Raw genomic sequence first — 25,509 nt, forward strand, 5'->3', positions numbered from 1 at the left:
AAGTATATTTATTTGTAGTAATAGGAAAAATTAAAGAATACAATATTACTAAATATGAATTATAAAATAAATATATATTACATATTTGTTCACAATAAAATATTACATTTAGTTTCAATAATACTTTATATTACAATTTTTGTTCTCATCAAACTACTCAAAAATATCTGTATACAATCAAAACACATATATAAATATTATTACTTAAAGCTAATATAAATATCTGTAATACTTTTAAAAATATAGTCATGATTTCATTATTTGGCACGTAATAAAAATAATACTCAATGATATCATCTAGTCTTCCACATTTGATAAATCAGAACGTTTTGTTTCATCGGTGACAAAACTCCTGGAATATCTTCTTGAATGAGTTCGTCTATAAAGTTTACCTAACATAAAAATATTATGTTTACAATTAATATATTTGTAATTATTCTTTCTTTTATACTGCATATTTACTTTCATAATATATTTACTTTACCTGCATTAGTAATCTTAGCAAAAAGAAATTGCTTATCTCGTGCATGTAAAAGGAGCATATCTTGCAAAATGATCAACATTTCTTTATTTGCTTGTGCTTTAGCTCTCAGCCAATAAACTCCAACACTGTAATATAACAAAAATCATCTAAGAAATAATTTACAAAAGCAAATTTATATAAATAAAAAAATAATAATACCTCATTGCAATTAATATTGCTGCTCCAATTGAGGGTTTTAAAAGTTCACTTATCACTATCCAAAAAACACTATCCCTTTTTAATTCAAGAACACCATCAACTACATACTCCCAAGTATAATTGTGTCCTTTAAAAGGCCCACATTCATAACTTGGTACATTTGTGATAATATATCCAAACATAATTAATATACTAATTATACCAATGAATGAAAGTGCTAAAAAGAGTGTCTGAGTTTGTGCTGCTCTCCAAGGTCTTAAAGGTGGCTCAGAATAATTTATTAAACTATGCTTTTTTGCATAGAATGTTAAAATCATTTTTACAATGATTATCAAAGATAACAATGGGCTAAAATAGCAACCCAGCCAAAAAAGCATTTGATTATAAATAAGATTTAATGTACTATGAGCAATATCAAATTTTGTTCTTCCAATTCCCTTCCAAACTATTGCATATATAACAGAACGCACTGTTTCAATTATATATAAAATAAAAATTGAGATAATAAAATCTACAAATATAAGTCGATATATTTCTTTTCCCAATTCTGTTTGCCAACATCCATCTGTGCTATGTATCAACCAAAAAGCAAGAAGAGTGCTGATTATCACTGCAGCTAATACATGAATTCTAATCACGGTTACATACAGTTCAACGCGTTTACTGTTATATCTTTCAACTTTTCCCTGGAACAAAAAATAATATTATTTAACTGTCTTTACTTATAATTAATTATTTTAAATTCTAAAAGTATAATTTGTATACTTACTAAGAAAGATATAATTATTGAGAATATATTCATAATAACTGTAATAACCACAGGTACAACCATTACTGATGCCATTGATTTATTCATTTCATGTTTATTTAATAATACCCATAGTACTGCACTGGTCCCACATATCATGCATAAAGTTATTATAGAAATAATTATACGTACAAATATAACATACAATTTCATAAAACGATTTTGTTTTGAATGCTTTTTTGTTTCAGCTAAAAGTTCTTTTAATTCTCTACAAATAGATATAGATTGTAAATTTGCTGCTTTTGTAGAAGATATAGCAAAATCCCATCCACAAAATACTTTGTTACAATACAAATATTGTACTTTTTCACGAAGTTCAATATAACGTTTCCTATAAGATAATACTACCCTGTAACAAATAATGTAATAAAATAAAAATGAATTAAATAGACAAAAATATTGTACGCATGTATAAAAAATGACATTGACAATGACCATAAAAAAAAATACTTACTTAACAGAAAGTATAATAAACGTACATATATAAGCACAAAGTAATGTAATAAAATAAGCAGAAGGAATACTGTATGTACTGCTAAACATTTTTTCTATTGTATAATTACTATAAAATCCATAGTACATTATTGTATTTTCAAAAAATCCCTGTAATATATACAAGTAATATTTTGATTATTAATAATGAAAAACTCTACCATTTTTTTTATTAGTTAATAATATATCAATAATCTTACACTGCCTGTTACAAAATCCAAAGCATTAAAGGATGAAGGTAAATATACTTGATCCAAAGATTGTGGAAGAACAATAAATATAATGCTATAAATATAAAGAAAAAACTTATATACAATTTAAAAAAAGAAATATAAATACTAAATAAACAAAATATAAAAATACCTCATGAGAGCAAACATAATATTTAAAAGAATTAGCCATCTTAAAAACTTGAAATAAACAGCTACTCCGCTTCCAAACTGACCTTCTATTGATTTTATTGTATGGTACCAAAGTTCCATAGTCTGTCCAATATCTTGAATTATTATATGTACCTAAATTTATAAAAAAATAATTTATTTTACAATTAAAAAATAAGCCTATGTATCTCAATGCATGCTTATCTAAATAATTATTATATAATACTGTAAAACCTTTCGAAAAGCAAAACTGATTTTATATTTGAGCCTTTTCCAATAACCAATAGATATCTTCTTTGATCTCTGTTGCACCGTTGTGTGTAATTTAGACTTTACTAATCTTCTTACAGTTAAACACTGTGGCATTGATTTTAAAATATCCATTCTAAGTTGTTCGGCAGTCAAATCATCTTGCATTAGTCGATTGCTAGATTGCAAACGAGATGCAATTGTTTCTGCATGGTCCTGAAATGATATTTGTGTGTTTCTTCTTATATGACAAGTTGCATATGGAATTACAGAATCCAAATCTGTCAGAATGTCATTGTCATTGGGATGTGCTATAATCATATAATTATTTTAATTAGAATTATACAATTTTATGGTACACTTTGTTCTAATTTATTGTCATTGTACATATACATATATATATTTCTTTACATGATAATCCTGATGATCTTGGTTGCACACTATCATGTTCATCATTATCTTGTTCATCATTATCATGTGCATCTAAACAGGCATCTAATTCTATAATATCCATCAATAGAATATCATCATCATTATTTACACTTGAATGTATACTCCTTAATTCATGTGCTAAAATATAATATCTTTTTAATTAAATAAAATTATCGAGATAATAATCAGCAAATGTATTTTTTTACTTGGGAAAACTTACATTCTGCCATTTTAATAATCAAATTTATCTATCAAATCTTCTTTAAAGACATTGATGTTGGTTATGGTCTTAAGATAACTGTCAGATAAGAGCTTTATCCATTGTGATACATACGCGTGATGAATCATTTCAGGGACGAATAATGATATTTTATACGCAATCAAAGTTTAATCTTTAGTATTATTTTTCATTTTCATTTTATATCTATATGTTAAACATTTTTTAATTGTACACCTCCCATATGTTAATCGTATTTTATTTATTAAGGTTATTTTTAGATTTTTACCTTATTTATTATTTGAAAATAACTTTTTTTTTAAATATTGATTTTCGAAAATAATACATTTTTTTTAACAAACATTTCATATCTTTTTGTTTAATCATAAATTTCTAACATCGAAATTATTTTATTTTATATGTAACTATCAAATTAAATTTTGATGACTCGTTTGATATTGATTATTGATTAAATTTCAAAATATAATAAATACTACTGTAATATATTTATTTTTTTTTAATTTAAACAAAATATAGTTTCTGTCTGTAAAAAAAAAATTATTTAATTAATTACATTTTTATTTCAACAAATGTTATTTTTATAGGACATCAGAAAAATTAACAACAAATAATAAACTTAAATTTTATTAATATTATTATTATTATTATGAAGGACTTATTCTTATATTAAATAAAAAATAACTTTTGTGTATATATATGTATATATGTATATATATATACTTCATATATCTTTGCATTGTTACATCTGTTTGATAATTCTATCAATAAAAAGATATATGATGATTCTTATGACAATTTATAATTTGATCATCAAGCAGTATTATACCAACATGATCTCTAATATTAGTGCATTAATATTATACTATTTGATGAAAGATCGATATCAATTATGTTGTAATAAAATCGATTTTTTGTGTGTTATGTAAATAGTGTACAATAAGTTTATATTAATTTAGTATTAACACATAGCGCGCTGTCAGTCAGGATGCTGCTTGCTTCTTCTTCTCCTTTTCTTTTCTTCAGTGATTTTATAGAAAACCTATACATATATATATATATATATATATATATATATATATATATATATATATATATATATATATATATATAAATTATAAAATAATGAACAATAATATTTATAAAAATAATTATTGTAATATTTACCTTGTTTTGTAAGTACAATAAAGTGTATCACTTCACCACATATTATAATCTACATCATCTTGTTCGAAAGTTACAAAAAATCCAACTAAAGTCAAGTAAACAATTACATTTCCTGCTAGAGTCAAATAGCAAGCACCCGGTTGTATCTGCAAAAATAAATTGTAAAATATAAAACTGTGGTAAATAAAAGAAAACAAAAAATAAAAGAAAAATAATTATAAAAACTTACAACTGGATTTCCATCAGGTGCTCGTGCCAATACAATAGGAAGAGCAAAGGAAGATACAACAAATCCTATTGTAATAAATATGGCCAACTCTAAACATGGATTACTACTACTTGGAGAATCTTCTGAATAACGGCGTGCAATTATTGTTGGAATTGGTGCAAGTATATAGAATAAGACTACAAAAAAGGGCCACCATACTCTGAAATTTTAAAAAATGTGTTTATAATAAATATTGTTACATGTATACATAATTTATTTATAAATGATATAAAAGAAACATACTCATATTGTGGTAATGCACAACCAAGAATAACTAATGTCATACCAATAGAACCCGAGAATGCAAGAAGAACCAACCTGTAATGTATTTTATTTTAAATAATCAATAACAAAAGAAAATATTTTCATGTTCATACAAAAAGACACTTACGCTGTTGAATAGTAATGGGCACCAGATTACATAACATGAAACAGAAAATAATACAATTTTATATAAATGTTAATCTGATATGTATATGTTAATATATATTTTCTATATTAAAATACGGCTATACTATTGTCTCGATATATGATTATACTATTGTCTCGTTTTATATACATTTACATTGGTGTAGATAAAGAAATAGTATTATTTTGCTAATAAGCTTATTAGCTTGTTAATAGCTAGAATAATATTAAACGTATATTCTACATCTCTGACTTTAAACCAAAACAAAGTTATGAGTTACAGAAATGTCGAGACAAAGCTTTCTCTCCTCACTTTTTAATATCATGTTGAAAACGACGAAGTTGACTACAATAATGACGAATTAAATAGGATAAATCTGATACACTTTCAATTTACATTGAAATAACAGATCAACAGATAAATAATGAAGTTTAAAGCTAAAGCTTAAGTGTGTGTATATACAAATATTTGACAGTGATAATTAAAGTAAGAAGGTTATGTTTCGATATTTCATTTTGTGTTTCACAGTTTTTAAATAAACTTCCTCCCGTTGATGCCATTTCTTCGAAATTTCACTAAGTGAAAAATCGCATATCAGACGATCAAGAACATGCCGAATAACCTTTTATTCCGGCCATTGCAGATCAATTTGATAAGTGTGTATATTTATTGAACTCTCACTTCATACATATATACATATGACTATATGACGTAATTTATTTAAAGTCTGACACACTGGGTTGACAGGAAATGTCAAATTGTGTGAATGCATATGAATTTGACTTAAGTTAGAATATATCTTTTTATTGGTAGAATAGAAAATTATAATAAAGATATTAATTTGTTAAAGTAATTTGCAAAAAGTTATGCAATTATATTTATTATATAATGATGACAAGCAAAATTCCAAGTTGTCATACGTGGATAAATATATGTTTGTCAAAAGATTTCTATTTAACGAATTAAAAACGAACATTTTTTTGACATTTTGTAATTTCTAAATGTCATATAATTTAAATTAAATTATAATATAATTAAAATTTCATTAGCGTAGTATATAATTAAATATATAAATTTATGATAAAAATGTATCCAATAATTTAGTAAAATTCCAATTAAATGGTAGAAATAATACTTGTAAATAATTAATTGGAGGATTAAAGAAGCGTGAATAGCATCGACCAATCATAAATATTGAAAAAGAAATAAGACAATCTAAAAATGCGCACGCGCCTTAATTCGCGAATTTGATATTAGGGCGCTCAAGCAAGCCATGACAGTTTCGAATGTGGAGTGATCATTGGACTGGGTGATACTGTTGCCGAGTAGCAATTTTCTAAAGATCGAATTGTGACCGTTGAGTATACGTTTTTCTTTCGTTAAATCAAAAGTACAATGGGTGATACAAAAGGGTAAGTTAAATTTAAATAATATTAAATTATTTTCATTACCTAGGATTATTTTCGTCATTTTTATCGGTGTTTTCTTCGTTTGAGTATAAGACACGTAGGTGATTGTGCGTCTGTCGCGATCTCAATTTTACGTTGTCATCATGTCGTCGTAACGCTATATTTTCAGATATACAGATATTTTCTTTTTTCACGACTGCTAGATTCCACCTGAACAAAAATCGATCTTTTTTTCTCAATATATTTCATGTCAATATATTATTATTCTATATGATGCAAATGCTTCTTATCATTGGAGCAATCATGGCAGAATGGTGGCAGCTTAACATGACAAAGGCTTTTTTTTTATATATATATAATATATAAAAGTCAATCAAATCTAGAAATTATTTGATATGTAAAATTTGATAATTAATTTAAATTGCGGTTTTTTTTTATATAAAGAACGAAATAAACTATTTTTATGAGAAAATAGGATGTTTCAGATTAATTCTTTTTTTTTCTTCTTCTTAATGATAATGCGATCTGTATAGATTATATTAATTTTAATCTTATATATAAAATATTGTAATATTATATATTAAACTAATTAATGTTGAATAATAAAATTAAATAATTTATAATTTATACAATATACATATATTTTATTATTTGTCATTAGTTAATGTTATGACTCACTCATTAATATTCAAATCATAAACCTTCAAATTTGAAATTAATGGTAAAAAATTGGCTCACTAAATAATAATAATATTTAATTGTTATTACTCTATATATTAATAATATATTTTATTATTTTTACAGAGAAGACTTGGCGACAGCAATCCTTCGTAAGAAGGATAAGCCCAATAGATTAATTGTAGACGAAGCAACTGCAGATGATAATTCTGTGGTTGCTCTTTCCCAAGCAAAAATGGATGAATTACTATTGTTTCGTGGGGATACTGTATTATTAAGAGGAAAAAGACGCAAAGAAACGGTTTGCATTGTTCTTTCAGATGATACTTGCCCAGATGAAAAGATTCGTATGAATCGTGTTGTCAGAAATAATTTACGTGTTCGTTTAAGTGATGTTGTATCTGTTCATGCTTGTCCTGAAGTAAAATATGGTAAACGAATTCATATATTACCAATGGATGATACTGTAGATGGACTTGCAGGGTAAATTCATATAAATAATTTCATGAAACTATTCAAAATTATTTAATATTTATTATTTTATTCAATAAAATAATCATTGTTTTTTTTTTAGGAACTTATTTGAGGTTTATTTGAAACCATACTTTTTGGAAGCATATCGTCCACTTCATAAGGATGATAATTTCATTGTACGTGGTGGTATGCGAGCAGTCGAATTTAAAGTAGTTGAAACTGATCCAGGTCCATTCTGTATAGTTGCACCAGATACTGTAATTCATTGTGAAGGAGATCCTATAAAAAGAGAGGTTACTATCAAATTAATAATTTGTTAATATTAATTATTCAACGAATATTATATTTATATTTAATTATCTTTATTATAGGAAGAAGAAGAAGCAATTAATGCTGTAGGTTATGATGACATAGGTGGTGTGCGTAAACAATTGGCGCAAATTAAAGAAATGGTTGAATTACCATTAAGACATCCATCTTTATTTAAAGCTATTGGAGTTAAACCTCCGCGTGGTATTTTGTTGTATGGTCCACCTGGGACTGGTAAAACCCTTATTGCACGTGCAGTTGCTAACGAGACTGGAGCTTTCTTTTTTCTTATAAATGGCACGTATATCTAAAAAAAAAAAAAAAATAGTTTTTAAATGTTTTGATTTAAAATTAAATTGAAATATTAACATTTTATATATATAATTAATTAGGTCCTGAGATTATGAGTAAACTTGCTGGTGAATCGGAAAGTAATTTGAGAAAGGCATTTGAAGAAGCAGAGAAAAATTCTCCAGCGATTATCTTTATTGATGAGCTAGATGCAATAGCTCCTAAAAGAGAGAAGGTTTTTATTAATTAATTAATAGTATTTGTATATTATTAGTAATAATGTGTGTAATGTAACACCTTTTGTATTTTTTATGTAGACTCACGGTGAAGTCGAGAGACGTATAGTCTCGCAGCTATTAACTTTGATGGATGGTATGAAGCAAAGCTCACACGTCATTGTAATGGCAGCTACCAATAGACCAAACAGTATTGATGGAGCTCTTCGCCGATTTGGTCGTTTTGATAGAGAAATCGATATTGGTATACCAGACGCAACAGGACGTTTGGAAATTCTAAGAATTCATACTAAAAATATGAAACTCGCAGATGATGTAGACTTAGAAGAGGTAAATATAGTATCATTATCAAATATGATGTAAAAAGAATATACATACATCTATAATTCAATGAAATATATATTTAAAAAATAATATTTTAGATCGCTGCAGAATCTCATGGACATGTTGGTGCTGATTTAGCTTCATTATGTTCTGAAGCTGCTTTACAACAAATTCGTGAAAAAATGGATCTCATTGACTTAGAAGATGATCATATTGATGCAGAAGTATTATCATCTCTTGCCGTTACTATGGAAAACTTTAAGGTAATATAAACCTAACTTTCTTTTTAATATAAATATCATTTATTCGTTTTAATTTTATTATTCATTTTTTTATTTTAGTATGCAATGAGTAAAAGCAGTCCCAGTGCATTACGTGAAACAATTGTCGAAGTACCAACTGTTACATGGGATGATATTGGAGGTTTACAAAATGTCAAAATGGAATTGCAAGAATTGGTACAGGTAAGCAATACATTTTTGATAACGAAGTATGATATATGTATATAAACGAATATAAAATAATTTTGATTAATATAACATTTTATGATTCGTAGTACCCAGTTGAGCATCCTGATAAGTTTTTGAAATTCGGTATGCAACCTTCAAGGGGAGTATTATTCTATGGACCACCAGGTTGTGGTAAAACTCTGTTAGCCAAAGCAATTGCCAATGAATGTCAGGCAAATTTCATTTCAGTCAAAGGTCCAGAATTATTAACTATGTGGTTTGGTGAATCAGAAGCTAATGTCAGAGATGTTTTTGATAAAGTAAGTTCAACTTAATTAATACATATAAAGAATATAATGCAAATAATCATTAATTTATTATTTAAAGGCAAGATCAGCAGCACCTTGTGTATTATTCTTTGATGAACTTGATTCTATTGCAAAATCTCGCGGAGGTACAGTTGGTGATGCCGGTGGAGCAGCTGATCGTGTGATAAATCAAATTTTAACTGAAATGGATGGAATGGGAGCAAAGAAAAATGTTTTCATCATTGGAGCAACTAACCGTCCTGATATTATTGATCCAGCTATTTTACGACCTGGTAGATTAGATCAACTCATTTATATACCATTACCAGATGAGAAATCACGCGAAGCAATATTCAGGGCCAATTTACGAAAATCACCTGTTGCTAAGGTAAATATTGATAATTTATATAATATAATTGTAATTTGTATATTTTTCGTGCAATGCATTAATTGGAATAAAAATATTCTAGGATGTAGAATTGAGTTATATAGCTAAAGTAACTCATGGATTTTCTGGAGCAGATTTAACAGAAATTTGTCAACGTGCGTGTAAACTTGCTATTAGACAATGTATTGAAACTGAAATTAGTCGAGAGAAAGATCGTGCGAATAATCCATCTGCATCAATGGATGTAAGTTTTATATTTAACTACTATATACATATATTGTATTTTCTATGTAATTTATATTATTTTTTGTAAATATTAATTATAAATTGTTACTCGTTTAATATTCATAGATGGAGGAAGATGATCCTGTACCAGAAATTACTAGAGCTCATTTCGAAGAAGCAATGAGGTTTGCAAGACGTTCTGTTTCTGATAACGACATTCGAAAATATGAAATGTTTGCACAAACCCTTCAACAATCTCGAGGATTTGGAACGAATTTCAGGTATGTTGTTTTATAATAATAAATAATATTACAAAAAGTCTTGCATACAATAGTTACAGAATTGTACAAATGTAGATAATATCTATTTTACGTACTTAAGATATTTTTAGGTTTTGTACTTTTATGTATCATATTCAGATACATCAATTTATGCTAATATATTGCAGCAATATTAATTATAAATTATTATTTTTTAATTTTTAACTAAATTATATAAAGAAACTATAAATTTTCTTTATATAAATTGTATAAAGAAAAAAAATTAGTTATCTAAATAAATAGGATAATATACAAAATCTGAATTGTAATACATAGTTTATATGAATATTGAATGAATAATACTTAATTTATGTTTATAGATTTCCACAAAATGCAGCTGGTGGTAGTCAAGATACAGCACAAGGTGATCAAACCTTCCAGGATGATGGAGATGATGATCTTTATAGCTAAGTCTTCATTTCTTTTCATCTGAGTGCAGTGAGCATACGACAAAAGGGCCTGTCTGTTGCTATACATTTTGCACAGAGAAGTGATTCAATGAAATTTAAATAACTCAAAACTAAATAAAATAATTGAATGACTGACATTTTTTATGCAAAGTGTACGATTATATGTGTGTAGACAGGGTCTGTACCTTGATTTATATAAAATAAGAATTACTTTAATGTCGTATCTTAATTTTCAATTATTTACCAATATATAATTAAAAAATGTTTAGAATATGATTTAGTCATATGGTATACAATTCTATAATATTATATTTCATGAATAAACTTCGAATAAAGAACAATAATAAAATAAACTCTTAATTAATATATACAAGTGTCACATTAAAGTAACATCGTGGTATTCAAATTGCATAATCTGAGCATAATTACCATTAAATATTTTAAAATCATGTATGGCGAATGCACGGACTACACAAAACTGCCCTTATAAATATTTCATCCATTTTGCGTAATAAATGTACGCATACAAATTTTTGCATGTGTGGTTTATAACTTTCTATACAATTATATAAATGATGATATAATATGTTCATGAAAAAAAGAGTATACAGTAGAATTGATTACATTTAAACTATTCAAAAATAGACCGACCCTTTTGCTGCATAATCACTGTATCCTCCAAATACGTTTTGTTATACTCACTCGAAGGATGTAGTATCATAAAAAGTTTATGCTATGTCAATGAAATTGTTGTAATTGGTGATGTATATTAATGAATTTATAATTGTCTTTCAGTAGTACATTTATTTATAAATTCCAAAAGAATTTTTTTTGTCCTTTTTATGTCAAATGGATGATCTTTATTATCTTCATTTTGTTATAATAAATACCTTTAAATTATTAAGCGATGTTAATAATTTGAATTAATAATAACAGAGTGGACCAAGAAAATATATCATCCAGTGTCCACAGTATAATAATATAAACCAAATGCATACTTGCATTTGTTTTCTTTTATGTGAACTTTATTCCACAAAAAAAAGGAATATTACAATTATACATGCAAATGGAGTCGGATTATTTATTTCATGGCCTACTCTGTATAATCACGTATATATTTTGCAATCTCATGATACACTCTTTTGTTTTAATATACAGCACACATGACATGTATATATTTATTTACTACGTATTTTTCTGGAACTTTTCTTAGTATATGAATACTGGTATAGAAACAAAATTGTTAAAATTAAAACACTTACTTAGATATTTTTTTGATCATAAAATTTTATGATTTTTTCATTATTAAATATCGCTAATTTTTATTTTTGCATATATGTTCCTAACAAAGAACATAAAAAAGGTATTTTCAAACAGTTAACGATAAGTTTTTATCTTTAACTGAAAAAACATTAATCCTGAGTATAATAATTGGTACTTAAAAAGTAAAAATATGTTTTTGATTATTTTTTATACGATGAAATCCACTGTGTGCGTGTGCATGTAAATGGTATTTTGAAATATATTATTTAGGAATATTTTCTTTCATTAGACAAACTTTTACTAATTAATTTTTCAGTATTTTTTTTTTCAGCTTAAGTATAGAATTTATATTTATCAATGTTTAACTTTAGACCGGGGATTCTCCCCACGATATCAAATTATCCGTGATCTTGAATTCATTGAGATAATTTACATTTTTACAAAAAAATAAATAAATAAAATTTATCATATATTATAATTAAAAATTGTTTAGTTAAAAAAAAATATTAAATTTATATATAATATACATATGTAGAATGGAAATGTAGTGTAACTATTATTATCATAAATAAAGAACAATTATGTTATAAAATTAATCTAAATTTTGTTCACGTGTCATATTTCATATAAAAATGAAATATTTTGTTAAAAGAGATACCTACGAGATAAATATTAGGTCGAGTCATAAATAACTTCCGTTTTTTATGAAACAAAGAATGGCATTTCTGCGACTGATAAGTGCAAGACACCTTTCATGGAGTTCTTTTTTGCACTCTTTGCAATTATTGAACGTATCTATTGGATTTTGCTCCAATATTACCTTTAAAAGGTTCGTCAAAGTCGGAAATACGTCCTGCACTCGGTTCATCTTTTAAGATCGTATCTCCAGAACCGAATTTTACAAACCAATTTCTGACTGCTCTATCAGTTATCAGTCCTGCACTGTATACGCTGTATATTTTTTCAGTTGCCACCTTAGTGCTATTGCCTTGTTTCAATTCCTAAAGCATTACATGTCAAATATGCACTTTTTACTATCCATTTAAGTGGTTAAGAAAAACGGTTAAATGTAACATTGACTGCATAAAAAAAGTTAACAGAAGACTAACTGAATCCTCATCTATATAGTGATATCGAAAATCCGTTTGTTTCGGTGACTTATAGTAGGTAAATACGAAAAATAGATTCTACATAGCCGCATCGGAAGTTACTTATGACTCGACCTAATGCATTTCATAAAAATAATATATAATCTGTTATCAATATATATTAAATTGAATAAAAAATATTAATCAGTAGAATGATAAAATAAAAGTTGAACAAGGAAAGGTAAAGACTTGTCAACATTATCAATTAAAATCACATATATTAATAAGAAATATTAAAGGTAATTATCTTGAACGCTTAAGCTTTAACATGAATATATGTACATCAGATTTGAATGCTAATATATATATATATATATATATATATATATATATTAACATTTGTATTTATTTTTATAAAAGTATAATTATTCTCTAAACAAGAGTCGTTAGTATAAAATAGCGAAAGTCACGTCATTGAAATACAATTGAATGAATAATTGTACCAAATTGTTTATCATTATAAAAGAAAACTTATTATTCTTATAATTTTGGAAGTTACATAAGTTCTCAAATGTATCATACGCAAAATATTGTTATGAAAAAATACATACAAGGGGTGCTTTCTTCTAATATTATACAAACAGACAGTTTCTATTTGCACAAATATAAGTATTTTAATTTAAAAGAAATTATATAACTTGGCACCAATTATGAGTAGAGTAAAGTTATTTCATAATATAAAAGTACAGTTTTTATAAGAATAAATTGAAAATCTATAAATCATCTACAATTCCTACATAATTATATATAAATAAATCATAAACTTATTCTATATATATATAGCCACCTTTATTGCATTACCCAAAGAGCAATTGGGTAGATATTTTAAACAAAAATAAAATATGAAAGAAGTTCAATGAAATAAAATAATGTTTACATAAATAAAACTTACAATATATCTTTGTTTCCATATTTAAGGGATGAACGATGTTACATCAAAAAATGGTAGAAACAAGATAATATAAGATTATTTTATTATAAACAAATGTATTTCCGTTTCTTTTTTTTTCTTTTTCAGAAAATCTAATTATCACATACATCCTGTCTCCAAATTTGTCTTAAAAAGACAAATTAATATAGATACAGATTAATGTTTCTTACACGTAAGCTGTATAACTCTATGTTTCAATTTTTTTTAACTCCATTCTTGTACATAGAAATATAAATTTCTCTGGAATTCTAAAAAAATTCTATGGAAAGTCTAAAATTGTTATCAAACATTTATAAAGTGGATGATCCATTCCCTACATTATTTCACACGTTCATTGAAAGTTACGTTTTTTTTTTCATTAAAAATTTTAAATTATTTCAAAATGTATTCAAGATAAAGTCATATTTACGAAATTTTGCAAAAATAATTTTGTTGATGCTTCTATTAAAAAAAAAACAAACAAACAAACAAACAAAAGCTTCTTCAGCTTTATAATCGTTGATCATAAGACACGAATAATAATATTAAAACTAAAAATGCAGTAATTCAAGAAAATACATAAGTATTGTTTACTTATAAACATAGTAAAACGTTACATAGATAATGTGTAAACTCAAAATCAATAGAATCAATTTTTGGTAAAATATAATAGCATTTCCCATAACTTTATTACTGATTCCCCCAAGAGAAGAGCTATGTAAAAAAGTTCAATTTTATTTTTCAAAATAGATCAACTTAATCAATTGTAAATGTAAATTCTTATATTATAATTTATTATTAATAATAATTTTATTTTATTTTATATATATATATATATATATATATATATATATTTTTTTTTTTTTTTTTAATTTAAGATTGATATTTGCAAATAAATTGCACTTATTCTTATACCTTATTTTAACACGAACGTTTATATTTGGTAAAAATAGTTTATCATCTAAATATTATTTCATGTAAATTTACGAAAACATTCTTACCAAATACTGATGATAGTTACTTACATATATTTTTTTTTGTTTTTTTTTGTTTCCAAATTTTATAATTAACAAACTCAATTGTGAATAAGTATGTTTTTTTTCTGTATAACTACTTACATGCTTTTTAATAATAAATTGTAAAAAGATATCGCGTAAATTTTTAGTTTGGTGATGCGGTAATATTACTGAGAGAGAGAGAGAGAGAGAGAGAGAGTTAACGTTGGTATGCATTATTAAGAACAAATAATTGTTGATCATGTGAAAAGATTCATCCTTCTGTCAATTCCCATTATGTATTTGAAATGTGCAACAATTCTTTGTAATGTCACCTAATTCTTGATCTTATTGAAACTAAATTGTGAAACATGTCTTTCAATTCTGAACAATTAGCACACCAATATGCTACTCTCAACGTTTTACACAATCACCATTATATATTATAAATCTTGACATAACTTCCATGATATGCCTTTAATTATTTTCTTCAAACAGGAGGAAATTCTGTGTCATCATCCAATCTGAATGGTCCTCTACTTTTGGGTGGACTTTCGGCTGCTGCTATCATCTCATAATATTTCTCTGATTCTACAAACCGACGTTATATATAAATTATATAAGTTCCTTATTAATTTATATCAAGCGGATGTAACGATAAAGATGTGTATTTTGAACAATTAGAATTCAATGGTACGTGATATATTAATGCATCTAGATAATATTTTTTTTAAGGTGATTTCACTTTGACATCATACAATAAACCCCATTGGCTTGCTCTACTAATGTTTTAACAGTCATAATTATAATATATATTTATATACAACACAATAGCTGATTATTATTTTCATATTTATATAAATATCTATGCATAAATATTAGGATGGGTCAAAAAAATGACTTTTTTTTTTCAAGTGCCACGCAAAAATGAGTTCCTAGACACCTTAAAAGAATTTTCATCCAATATGAGCTCTTAATTTTAATAGGAAGATTCTCCGCATCGCAGTTTTTTATTTTTTTTCAGTCCAATAGATTAAAATTCATATCTCATTATTTATTGATTGTACAGAAAAATGGTCTAGATGAATTTTGTAGGAAATTTAATGCTCTACAAAAAAGGTATCTTATATTTTTTCCGTAAACCTCACCATTTAAATGATATTGAAGATTTAAATTTGATGATTTTTAGACAAATTTCATTTTTGTTTATGAATTTTATAACTCGACAATAAATGACTATTAAAAAGTGCACAATACAAGTTTTTGTAGGAAATTAACTGCTCTATAAAAATGGTGTCTTATATTTCGGCGATTAAATTAAGCGTTCAAAAGATATTCATCATCAAACTTTCATGTGTACTGATTTTTGTCTTTGAATATCTTTTGAACGCTTAATTTAATCGCCGAAACATGAGACACCATTTTTATAGAGCAGTTAATTTCCTACAAAAATTTGTATTGTGCACTTTTTAATAGTCATTTATTGTCGAGTTATAAAATTCATAAACAAAAATGAAATTTGTCTAAAAATCATCAAATTTAAATCTTCAATATCATTCAAATGGTGAGGTTAACGGAAAAAATATAAGATACCTTTTTTGTAGAGCATTAAATTTCCTACAAAATTCGTCTAGAACATTTTTCTGTACAATCAATAAATAATGAGGTATGAATTTTAATCTATTGGACTGAAAAACAATAAAAAACTGCGATGCGGAGGATCTTGCTATTAAAATATTTTTCCGTGGCACTTGAAAATAAAAAAAAAGTCATTTTTTTGACCCACCTTAATAAATATACTGGGTATTAAAAATAATGTGTTACAAATTTTTTTTATCTCTGAAAGACAGTATTTTTGAGAAAAATTGATTTTTATTACAATTATCTGATTTCAAAAGGAACATTTTTATGTTATTTATTTATTTTTTTATTTTCCTTCAAGATTTCAAGATTGTTTTAAAGTATAAGCTTTGTTTTTTTTTTTTTTTTTTTTTTTTTGATAAATAAGAACGTAAAAGCTATAAAAAAATTGTTATTTTTAGCGAATTAATTTTTTTTTAGCATTTTCTGTGTATTAATTGTATACAAAACACAAAGTTTTTAATTAGTGTTTTTATTATTTTCTACTTTTTATCATGCAAATGTGTGGTGCATGCATGTGTGTGTGTGTGTGTGTTAGTGTGAGCATTAAACATTAAAGTAAGTAAATAAATAATTCTAAAAAATTTGATGATTGCAGTTGTTTGATAAATTTAAACATTTGACAAATTGAACATGTTATCTGTCTTTTACTTTGCAAGATATTTCATAGATAAAAATTATACTCGTTTTTTTTAACATAATATATTATAACTACGACTATCTTGAAATCTTTCATTAAATAAGAAACAATAAATGTTCTAATAATTTTACCTTAAAATCAGATAACTTTTTTATGAATAATTTTTCTCAACAACACTGTTATTTTCCAGATAAAACTTTAATAAACATTATAACTATTTAATAAACGTTATTACATTATTATTACGAAAAATAAATTTGTTATTACAAGAATTCTTATAAATATAAAAAAAAAATGAAAATAAAATCAAATTTATCTAAATAAATTTTAAATATTGCAATGAATTTATAAAATACTACAAAATATATAGAAAAACAAATTGTAACTAAAAATTACTTTCTTTTAGAATTATTATTTGATATGTAAAATTATAAATAAATCATTAAATGTACTATTTTAAACTCATCTAAAATATTAAGCCTGATAAATAAAAATTATTAAAAAAAAAAAAATTAGGATATAAATTTGGATGTTTATTGATTTTTGAGAAAAAGATACACAATACTACTAACTGTAATATTTTTAAGTAAATATAGTAGTAAATAATTTCATACAAAAATTCCTGATGTGCATCTTCAGATATGCATGTATTAATTTTGCATTAAATATCAATATTAACTCTTTCCTATCAAAGTTAAAGGATAATCCTGGTAAAACCATATACAGTTAAGATAGTATATGTTAGAATAATCCTAGTTAACAACATCATAGTCATATACCAGGATAATACTGACAAGGCCCTTTTCTATTACAGTCTTATACCAGGAGGATCCCAACAAGACCCATTTCTAATAAGAACGTGACGGTATAATCCAGATAAGGCACTAAGCCTAAGGCAAAATATTACCAATAAAGTTCAGACTTTTAATCTTTTGGATTAAGATTTTCAGAGAATAACTAATGGACCATACGTCAATCTGTATAATAATTCCGTTTAAAGGAATACTCATGTTTATAACAATTAAGGCAGGAAAGAGTTAATACATCCTTACGAATATAATATTATATAAGTCATAAAACATACATATATTTATATCTATATTAAAAAGAGTAATTTAATTTCCACACTTTTTTTGACATAACTACAAAAGTCATCGTTTTCATTTATATTCTATGTAATATTCACAGCAAGATTAAAATAGATGAAAATTTTGTTTTTGTTCCAAAAATTTGCAGTTATATTATTATTATTATTTATACCTGATAATATTCCCTGGTGCTACAAACATACATGGTTTACACAATCAATTTGCATCATCTTTAATATAAATAATATGGAAATATCATTTATAATATTATTATATTAAAAAATATGGCAAGAAAGTACTTTGTTTTTATCATCAAATGTAAATTCTAGTGTTCGTATGTATATTCATAGAATATAAATAAAGCTTTCTATAGAAGGAACTATTTTTTTGTTTAATACAATTCTGGCGTTGATAATATGTACAATATTAGAAACCTAATACCCAGCTAATATATATGAGCACTATTGTTATTTTGCATTGCTTATTTTTTTGTTTCTTTCAACTGCATGTGTAAATGCAGATTGTTTACAGTGAGGCAATGGAACATAGAGTTGCGTGAAGGCGAATTATGATTTGTGCGTATAGAGCAAATATGAGCAAAAAAAATAAATAAAAACAATGGGCAGTATAGAGGACATACCAGTTACCTGACATGGAGTCTGGCGAACGACCACGTAACGCACCCGCGTAGCTATTTATGCAGGCTTCAGTGGATAATAAAAAGAAAAAAATTGCGTCAAGTAAGGTCAACTGTCGGGGCTCCCCTTTAGCCCCTGAAGAAATTGCCTGGTAATTTAATTCTGAGGGGCTAGAAGCGAGAAAAAGGAAATAAAAAGCAAGTAAAGGCATTCTCTCTATGCGCACACACGCATTGATCTGTTCTTTCAAATTTCAACTTTTACCTTCAAAATAAATTCATCAAATTTATATGCTTTCGTACAAAACTGTTCCTACCTACAAACATAGATCTCTATATTTATTATATTTGGATAAAGAGATCAAAGATCTAATTTGAAGTAAACTAGATTAATTGTAGTTGAAACTAAATACTTTAAAATATATATATTACATATAAATTATATTAGTTGAAAAATCAGATAATATAAATTCGATGATAAAGCCCTATTTTTCAGACTTGTAAAAATATAAATTATACAAAATATTATCTCAAAAAAAAAAAAAAAAGAGATGTTATTAGGTTATTAAGTATGAAATGTCGGATTACCTAAAGCCTCAAGTTTGATCAGCGATCAATTTTTCAAAGTTGAAGACTTTTTTTTTTTTTTTAGTCATCAACTTCAAAACCCTATCATGAAAACGATAAAAACAGCGGTCCGCAGGGAGATAGACTTGATCGTACAGAAATCGTACACGGATCGTACACAGATCGTGGTGGTGGTGGTAGGGGTGGTGCTGCACCTTTCCAAAATTTGTTGACTAAAAAAAAAAAAAAGGGTCATCAAGTTTTCGAAATTCAAAATAGATCGTACACCACGAATTTTGGATCGTACGATAATTATCGTACGAATGAGATCGCTGTTTGATAACAGATACCTCCGATATTTCATTTCGATTGTCCTTTATTTTTTTTTTTGCATAAGGGGGTATACGCCATCTGGCTTTCAGATGCACTCTTTTGTTTTTAATAGTCCACCGTATTGTCGTTTGGAGGTTAAATATTGTAAGCCATGAATAAGACAAAAATGCGAGTTATTTTCAAATATGAGTTCCGTCGTGGAACTAATGCAGCACAGGAAAACCGAAATGTTAACGAAGTGTTCGGCAGGGATGTAGCTAACGAACGTACAGTATTTCGATGGTTCGAAAAATTCCGATCTGGAGATTTGGATCTTCAAAATGAACCACGGGGGTGGGGCCTAAGAGCAAGGTGGATGACGACCAACGGAAAGATGTAGTGGAAGCAAATCCATCTGAAACGACGCGTGGACTAGCAGCAAGGTTTGAAGTTATCATCCCAACAATATTAAGTCATCTGAAAGCGATCGAAAAGGTAAAGAAGCTGAATAGGTGGGTTCCCTATGAGTTGAGCGAGCGTCAGCAACGGAACCGCTTTGAGGCTTGCTGTTTTTTGGTATTAAGATTAAAACTACTTTTGCACCGGATAGTCACGTGCGATGAAAAGTGGATTCTTTTTGATAATCGCAAACGTTCGGCAAAATGGTTGGACAAAGTTGAAGCGCCAAAATATACCCCAAAGCCGAGTATATACCAAAAAAACTAATGGTGACTGTTTGGTGGTCCAGCGCGGGTGTAATACACTATAGTTTTATGAGACCTGGGCAATCGATAACAGCGGACCTCTACTGTCAACAGTTAGAAGAAATGATGAGGCAGCTGCAAATTAAGCAGCCGAGATTGGTCAACAGGGACAGACCAATCCTCCTGCAGAGAACGCTCGACAACACGTTGCAAGATCGACGTTACTTAAACTACAGGAACTGGACCTGGAAACACTTTGTCACCCACCGTACTCGCCAGATCTCGCACCAACCGATTACCATTTTTTCCGAGCTTTAGACAATTTTTTGCAAGGAAAAATATTTCATTCCCAATATGCGGTGGAAAATACCTTTCGCGATTTTATCACTAGCAGCTCTCCAGATTTTTTCGCTAGCGGTATTAACCGTTTGAGTCCCAAGCAGCGCGATCGCGCTGTTCACATTTTATGTTGAAAAAACCCAATACATTTCGAGCATTGTAGACAACTGACGGTGCGCTCATATATATAAAACAAATGCATACAAGCAGCGCTATCGCGCTGCTTGGGTCTTCTCTTACTCATTTAGAAAAAGCGCGATCGCGCTGTTTGGGATTCTTCGACAGTGTTTTTTCAATACCGTCTGGGACTCAAACGGTTAATAAGCTATCGTTAAAATAGCAACGTTGTATTGATAGTTTAGGTGCATATTTCGATTAATTATATTATTTATTGCCCGAGATATAATAAGTCAAACTTTCGGTCTCAAATCCGACATTTCATACTTAATGACCTAATATATATCCATTAATCCTTTTCAAGCGTTTTAATAAATTATTTTATAAAACACTTGACTAAAATTACTTCGTCAAAAAGTAAAATAGGGTTTTACAATCTTTCAATTTAATAAAAGCTTATATATGTAATACTCAAAAGTTAAAATAAAAAATAATGCTTAACTAAAGTTTTACTCTCTACATTTACCAAATTTCGTGATATTTATAGTAATATAAATGACTTTTATATATATTGAGCCAAAGAAAACCATTGATGTTATCAAAAAAAAGTTTCAAAAGATTTCAGATGTGCCTCTGACTGTGATTATATGAATCCATGAGCGCATATGTATTTAATATACATTTAGAATATTAATAATTGCAGTTGTTAATATTCTAATAAATGCAAAACTTTTTACTTCAATTTATTATCAAACTTCAGAAAATATTCTTCAAATCATAATATATGTGTAAAAATATTGATATGTGATTGTCATGTTAGTTTTTGTACTTGTTATGAGTAAAATGTTTTGCAATAAAATAAAAGTTTTTTTTTTCTATTTAATTTCACTTTGATTATTAATCGTATTATTATCAATTTATCTTTATCGTCAACTCGCTCCCACTATTTTGAAAAAAATAAATTAAAGTACGGATAGGTGTAAAGAGCATACCTGAGTTTTGTACTGTTTGTACAGATGCTGTAGCTGTTGCTTGTGCTTCTCCGGAAGCAGAACCAGTTGAAGAAACAGCGGTAGAATCTACTTCATCCTGTCTACCATCTAATCTAAAATTTTTAAATATAACGTTATAAACATATTATATTATTTTTAAATGAATTATCTTCAAATTAATCCTCTTATTCTATTACTACAAACCTATGTTGTTTTAAAAGTATACAATTCCCACCCTCTGTAACATTTAAATTGTATACATACAAATAACCATCGGCACTAGCCACTAGTAGCTTTGGTACCGTCTGTGTCCTAAAAGAAAAAACAAAATGTACATAAATAAGAAAAATACAGAAGTACAATTTATTCAAACTTACACATTAATGGCACAAATATTTTTTAAACCCTGAAATGGTAAATGAACGCTTGCAAATGCACGTCCTTGATTAAAGACATCTGTTACTTGAGAAGGCAAATAATTTGCTGATGCAGATACTGCTTTTGTCAAATAACCCATCCAGCTTTGTGATTCTTCAGCTTGAGCTTGTCGCGGTCTATGCAAAACCAGTATACATAAATGCATATTGATATTTACATAAAAAATATTTCATTATTATAAATGATATACGTACACTTCCTTTGGTTCTTCTAATTTGAAAATGTGTACAGTTTCAGTATTGCTAGAACAACAAAGAAACATAGAATCCAAACTGAAGGCCAGACTGCTAATAGATACACATCTTTTAACTCCTCGACGAAATTCAAATAATTTGGTTCCATCATTTACCTATCAAAAACATAAGTTTCATTACAGTTTTCTCATATATATATATATATATATATATATATATATATATATATTACATATAATTACAACTAAACATACTTGAAAAACTCTAATTACAGTTCCTTTCTCAGAGGCTGTAGCAACTTTAGCGCCTTCGGGAGTGAATGCAAGAGCTGCGAGGGGACTATCATGTGCAGGTATCATTGTTTTAGCTTGCTGTAAATAAAAATATTAAGTTTATAGATTTTTTACAAAACATTTTTAAAAGAAGTTTGATTATATATATGTAAAAATATTTACAAGATTAGAAGCATCAAATATCTGAACTTCTCCAATTGTATTTGAACCTGGATAGGCTAGACAAGTATTTTCACTGAGCATTGACAGTGCACAAAGTCCTGAGAGATTTGGTGGTGTATCACGTATCGTATGTAATACTTTCATATCTTTTATATTATGAATGTACAACGATTCTTCTAAACATACTACCAATCTCTGTAAAAAAGTAATAACAATAATTTTATTAAATATGATTCAAAAACAAAGGTGTATATTTTTGAACAAGCAAGTTTAATGCTAATTCGTTCTTTAATATATATGTATAAATAAATACAAATCTTTGTTAGTATAACTTTGTAACATACCACTCTGTTCAGTTTCACAGCCAAGATGGTGTTTGAATAACTGTAGTTACAAATTTCTGTTCCTTTTCTAAAATGACATACTTTAAGTTTACGGGGGGATGATAAACTAACAACTGCAACAAGACTGCTGCTGAATAATCTTTCAACGATACAAATGTCCTCTGTATCTGAAATAAACATATGTTATAAAATAAAGAGTCTTCATATTAAATATATTTAATAATAAACTAATTACCATTTTCATATATTTTTTCAAGATGATCAAAAGAGCTGAGAGAAAAAAGTTTGTAACCTGTCTTCGATCCCACAGCTAATGATCTGTAAATAAATGAAGATAATATGTAGGTATAGAGATAAATAAATATTACTGTTTCCAATCTATAAAAACAAATTACTTATTTTAAATAGTTTATCCAATTACAAAAAGAACTATATAAACATGAAAATAAATAAATATTAGACTCTTCTTTGTAATGTAAAGAAGAAGAAGAAGTATTCAAAAACAAAATGAAGTGCTCACATAAAAATTTGATTATTTTTTTAGTAGCGCATAATACGCAATAAAATAAGAGCACGAAGATAACTGGTTAAAACGCAGGAATCAGTGAAAGGAAAAATGGGGTGATGCAATTAATGAAAACAACGCGAATAATAACGATGTATAGAAAAAGCACAAACGTAAAACCTCGATTGTCCATGAACGATGACGCCATGCGCGCGACGGAGGGAAAAACCATATCGCACGTTTTATACGTATAAGAAACTTAGATATTCTCCCCGCCTATATCTCACATGAATATTCTCCCACCCTTATAGAAAGGAGAACAAGGTTAGGAAACAAAGAATGGATATCGTAGTTTTCATCGAACTCGTTCGATCCTCTAAAGAACGTAATAACACTTACGTGCAGTCTTGATTAAAATTAACAAAGAAAACACCATTTGGAGGATCGGCAGTCTGATTTGTGAGGTTCATTAGTCCTGTTATCCCGTATTTGAATCCTTGCGTTAATACATCCACGTTACGCGCGAGATTTTGCATAAATCGCACGTATGATGCTCGTACGAATGTTCCTCTCCGTCTGCTTACTATCCTTGGATTCGTTTTTCTGCCTCCCTCACGCTTTCGCTCTCTCTTCTCGCTTTCTCTCCTTCCCACTCCTCTCCTCTTCCTCCCCTTTCACTCTCACTCTCAACTCACTGCTTCTTTCTTTTCTACAAACACACACGCACGCGCGCGTTTATGTTATGGGGACCAACGACCAACTAGTTCAACTTCGAATGATTCCTACAAGTGACTGTACTTGCTATTCCATATTGAACAGCTGACGCTTACAGCTGAATTTGTGAAATGGAGGAACGTACGAATCGCTGTTCCACGTTCCGTATATTCCGCGTTACCATAGCAATAGATACGCGCGACTCATCATCAGCTGTCAATAGCCTGCCTGGCTATGAAACACTATTACGTTTTCTGAACTGCCTTTTTACGTTTATTACTTGCTATCAATTTTCGTACATCAAATAATATTTTATTTTTGTATTATAATCATAATATTTATTTTTAGCAAAATAAATTTTTAGAAATAATCATATTTATTTTTAGAAATAATAATAATATTTCAAATACAGTTAAATTTTTGTAATAGTATATAAAAATATACGTCGAAACATGATTTTATAAAAAGATACTGTATATATGTATTTTATATGTATATAATAATAAAAATAAAATTGAATAAAAATATTTATACGTTTAAATTTTATATGCTTAATCATTTAC

The 25,509-nt window shown here is 27.4% G+C and overlaps 4 protein-coding genes across 8 annotated transcripts; 1 reads left to right on the forward strand and 3 right to left on the reverse strand.

Moving 5' to 3' along the window:
* Positions 1 to 55: 55 nt before the first annotated feature.
* Positions 56 to 3,543, reverse strand: LOC107065947 (transmembrane channel-like protein 7). The gene is made up of 10 exons (XM_015320091.2): positions 3,264 to 3,543; positions 3,023 to 3,181; positions 2,597 to 2,922; positions 2,346 to 2,497; positions 2,183 to 2,267; positions 1,945 to 2,093; positions 1,452 to 1,839; positions 683 to 1,368; positions 485 to 609; positions 56 to 392 (listed from the first exon to the last, which is right to left on the reverse strand). Exons 1-10 carry the CDS (start codon positions 3,271 to 3,273, stop codon positions 298 to 300), a joined length of 2,175 nt encoding a protein of 724 aa, XP_015175577.1. The 5' UTR covers positions 3,274 to 3,543; the 3' UTR covers positions 56 to 297.
* A 346-nt stretch (positions 3,544 to 3,889) lies between these two features.
* LOC107065926 (leptin receptor gene-related protein) lies at positions 3,890 to 5,807 on the reverse strand. Its single transcript, XM_015320055.2, has 5 exons — positions 5,105 to 5,807; positions 4,957 to 5,031; positions 4,675 to 4,873; positions 4,446 to 4,591; positions 3,890 to 4,320 (listed from the first exon to the last, which is right to left on the reverse strand). The coding sequence occupies exons 2-4, from the start codon at positions 4,995 to 4,997 to the stop codon at positions 4,478 to 4,480; spliced, it is 354 nt and encodes a 117-aa protein (XP_015175541.1). The 5' UTR covers positions 4,998 to 5,031; positions 5,105 to 5,807; the 3' UTR covers positions 3,890 to 4,320; positions 4,446 to 4,477.
* A 577-nt stretch (positions 5,808 to 6,384) lies between these two features.
* Positions 6,385 to 11,847, forward strand: TER94 (transitional endoplasmic reticulum ATPase TER94). The gene is made up of 13 exons (XM_015320056.2): positions 6,385 to 6,534; positions 7,336 to 7,692; positions 7,784 to 7,976; positions 8,055 to 8,289; positions 8,385 to 8,518; positions 8,601 to 8,849; positions 8,942 to 9,106; positions 9,185 to 9,307; positions 9,400 to 9,612; positions 9,680 to 9,988; positions 10,071 to 10,232; positions 10,340 to 10,494; positions 10,854 to 11,847. Exons 1-13 carry the CDS (start codon positions 6,518 to 6,520, stop codon positions 10,942 to 10,944), a joined length of 2,403 nt encoding a protein of 800 aa, XP_015175542.1. The 5' UTR covers positions 6,385 to 6,517; the 3' UTR covers positions 10,945 to 11,847.
* A 702-nt stretch (positions 11,848 to 12,549) lies between these two features.
* On the reverse strand, positions 12,550 to 25,125 carry Atg18a (Autophagy-related 18a). Of its 5 annotated transcripts, none has more exons than XM_015320023.2 (11): positions 24,632 to 25,116; positions 23,963 to 24,045; positions 23,728 to 23,894; positions 23,384 to 23,578; positions 23,183 to 23,299; positions 22,929 to 23,083; positions 22,674 to 22,850; positions 22,501 to 22,608; positions 22,297 to 22,409; positions 19,276 to 19,332; positions 12,550 to 15,850 (listed from the first exon to the last, which is right to left on the reverse strand). In XM_015320023.2, the coding sequence occupies exons 1-11, from the start codon at positions 24,766 to 24,768 to the stop codon at positions 15,750 to 15,752; spliced, it is 1,410 nt and encodes a 469-aa protein (XP_015175509.1). In that variant the 5' UTR covers positions 24,769 to 25,116; the 3' UTR covers positions 12,550 to 15,749. The 5 variants fall into 5 exon arrangements, 4 of the variants coding, with proteins under 4 accessions (XP_015175509.1, XP_015175512.1, XP_015175511.1 ...); XM_015320026.2 differs by having other exon boundaries at positions 19,269 to 19,332; positions 24,632 to 25,113; XR_016178418.1 differs by lacking the exon at positions 12,550 to 15,850 and adding an exon at positions 19,854 to 20,065 and having other exon boundaries at positions 19,276 to 19,436; positions 24,632 to 25,125.
* Between the last annotated feature and the right edge of the window lie 384 nt (positions 25,126 to 25,509).

This window comes from Polistes dominula, unplaced genomic scaffold, assembly GCF_049000335.1.
Source record: "Polistes dominula isolate Pdom_NZ unplaced genomic scaffold, Pdom_raw_medaka contig_77, whole genome shotgun sequence".
Taxonomy (NCBI): Eukaryota; Metazoa; Arthropoda; class Insecta; order Hymenoptera; family Vespidae; genus Polistes; species Polistes dominula.

Bases quoted from the DNA above. Each gene is read 5' to 3' on its own strand.
- LOC107065947 (XM_015320091.2), bottom strand. The intron at 2,268-2,345 runs GTATTTTTATAT...TTATATTTATAG, and splicing joins ATTATGTTTGCTCTCATGAG to CATTATATTTATTGTTCTTC. The intron at 393-484 runs GTAAAGTAAATA...TTTTTATGTTAG, and splicing joins TGCTAAGATTACTAATGCAG to GTAAACTTTATAGACGAACT.
- LOC107065926 (XM_015320055.2), bottom strand. From the start codon at position 4,997: ATGACATTAGTTATTCTTGGTTGTGCATTACCACAATATGA. The intron at 4,874-4,956 runs GTATGTTTCTTT...TTAAAATTTCAG, and splicing joins TGTGCATTACCACAATATGA to AGTATGGTGGCCCTTTTTTG. The intron at 4,592-4,674 runs GTAAGTTTTTAT...TTATTTTTGCAG, and splicing joins CACCTGATGGAAATCCAGTT to ATACAACCGGGTGCTTGCTA.
- TER94 (XM_015320056.2), top strand. The intron at 7,977-8,054 runs GTTACTATCAAA...TCTTTATTATAG, and splicing joins GAGATCCTATAAAAAGAGAG to GAAGAAGAAGAAGCAATTAA. The intron at 10,233-10,339 runs GTAAGTTTTATA...TAATATTCATAG, and splicing joins ATCCATCTGCATCAATGGAT to ATGGAGGAAGATGATCCTGT.
- Atg18a (XM_015320023.2), bottom strand. From the start codon at position 24,768: ATGCAAAATCTCGCGCGTAACGTGGATGTATTAACGCAAGGATTCAAA. The intron at 23,579-23,727 runs GTATGTTACAAA...ACTTTTTTACAG, and splicing joins CTGTGAAACTGAACAGAGTG to AGATTGGTAGTATGTTTAGA. The intron at 23,300-23,383 runs GTAAATATTTTT...TTTTATTTACAG, and splicing joins TATTTGATGCTTCTAATCTT to CAAGCTAAAACAATGATACC.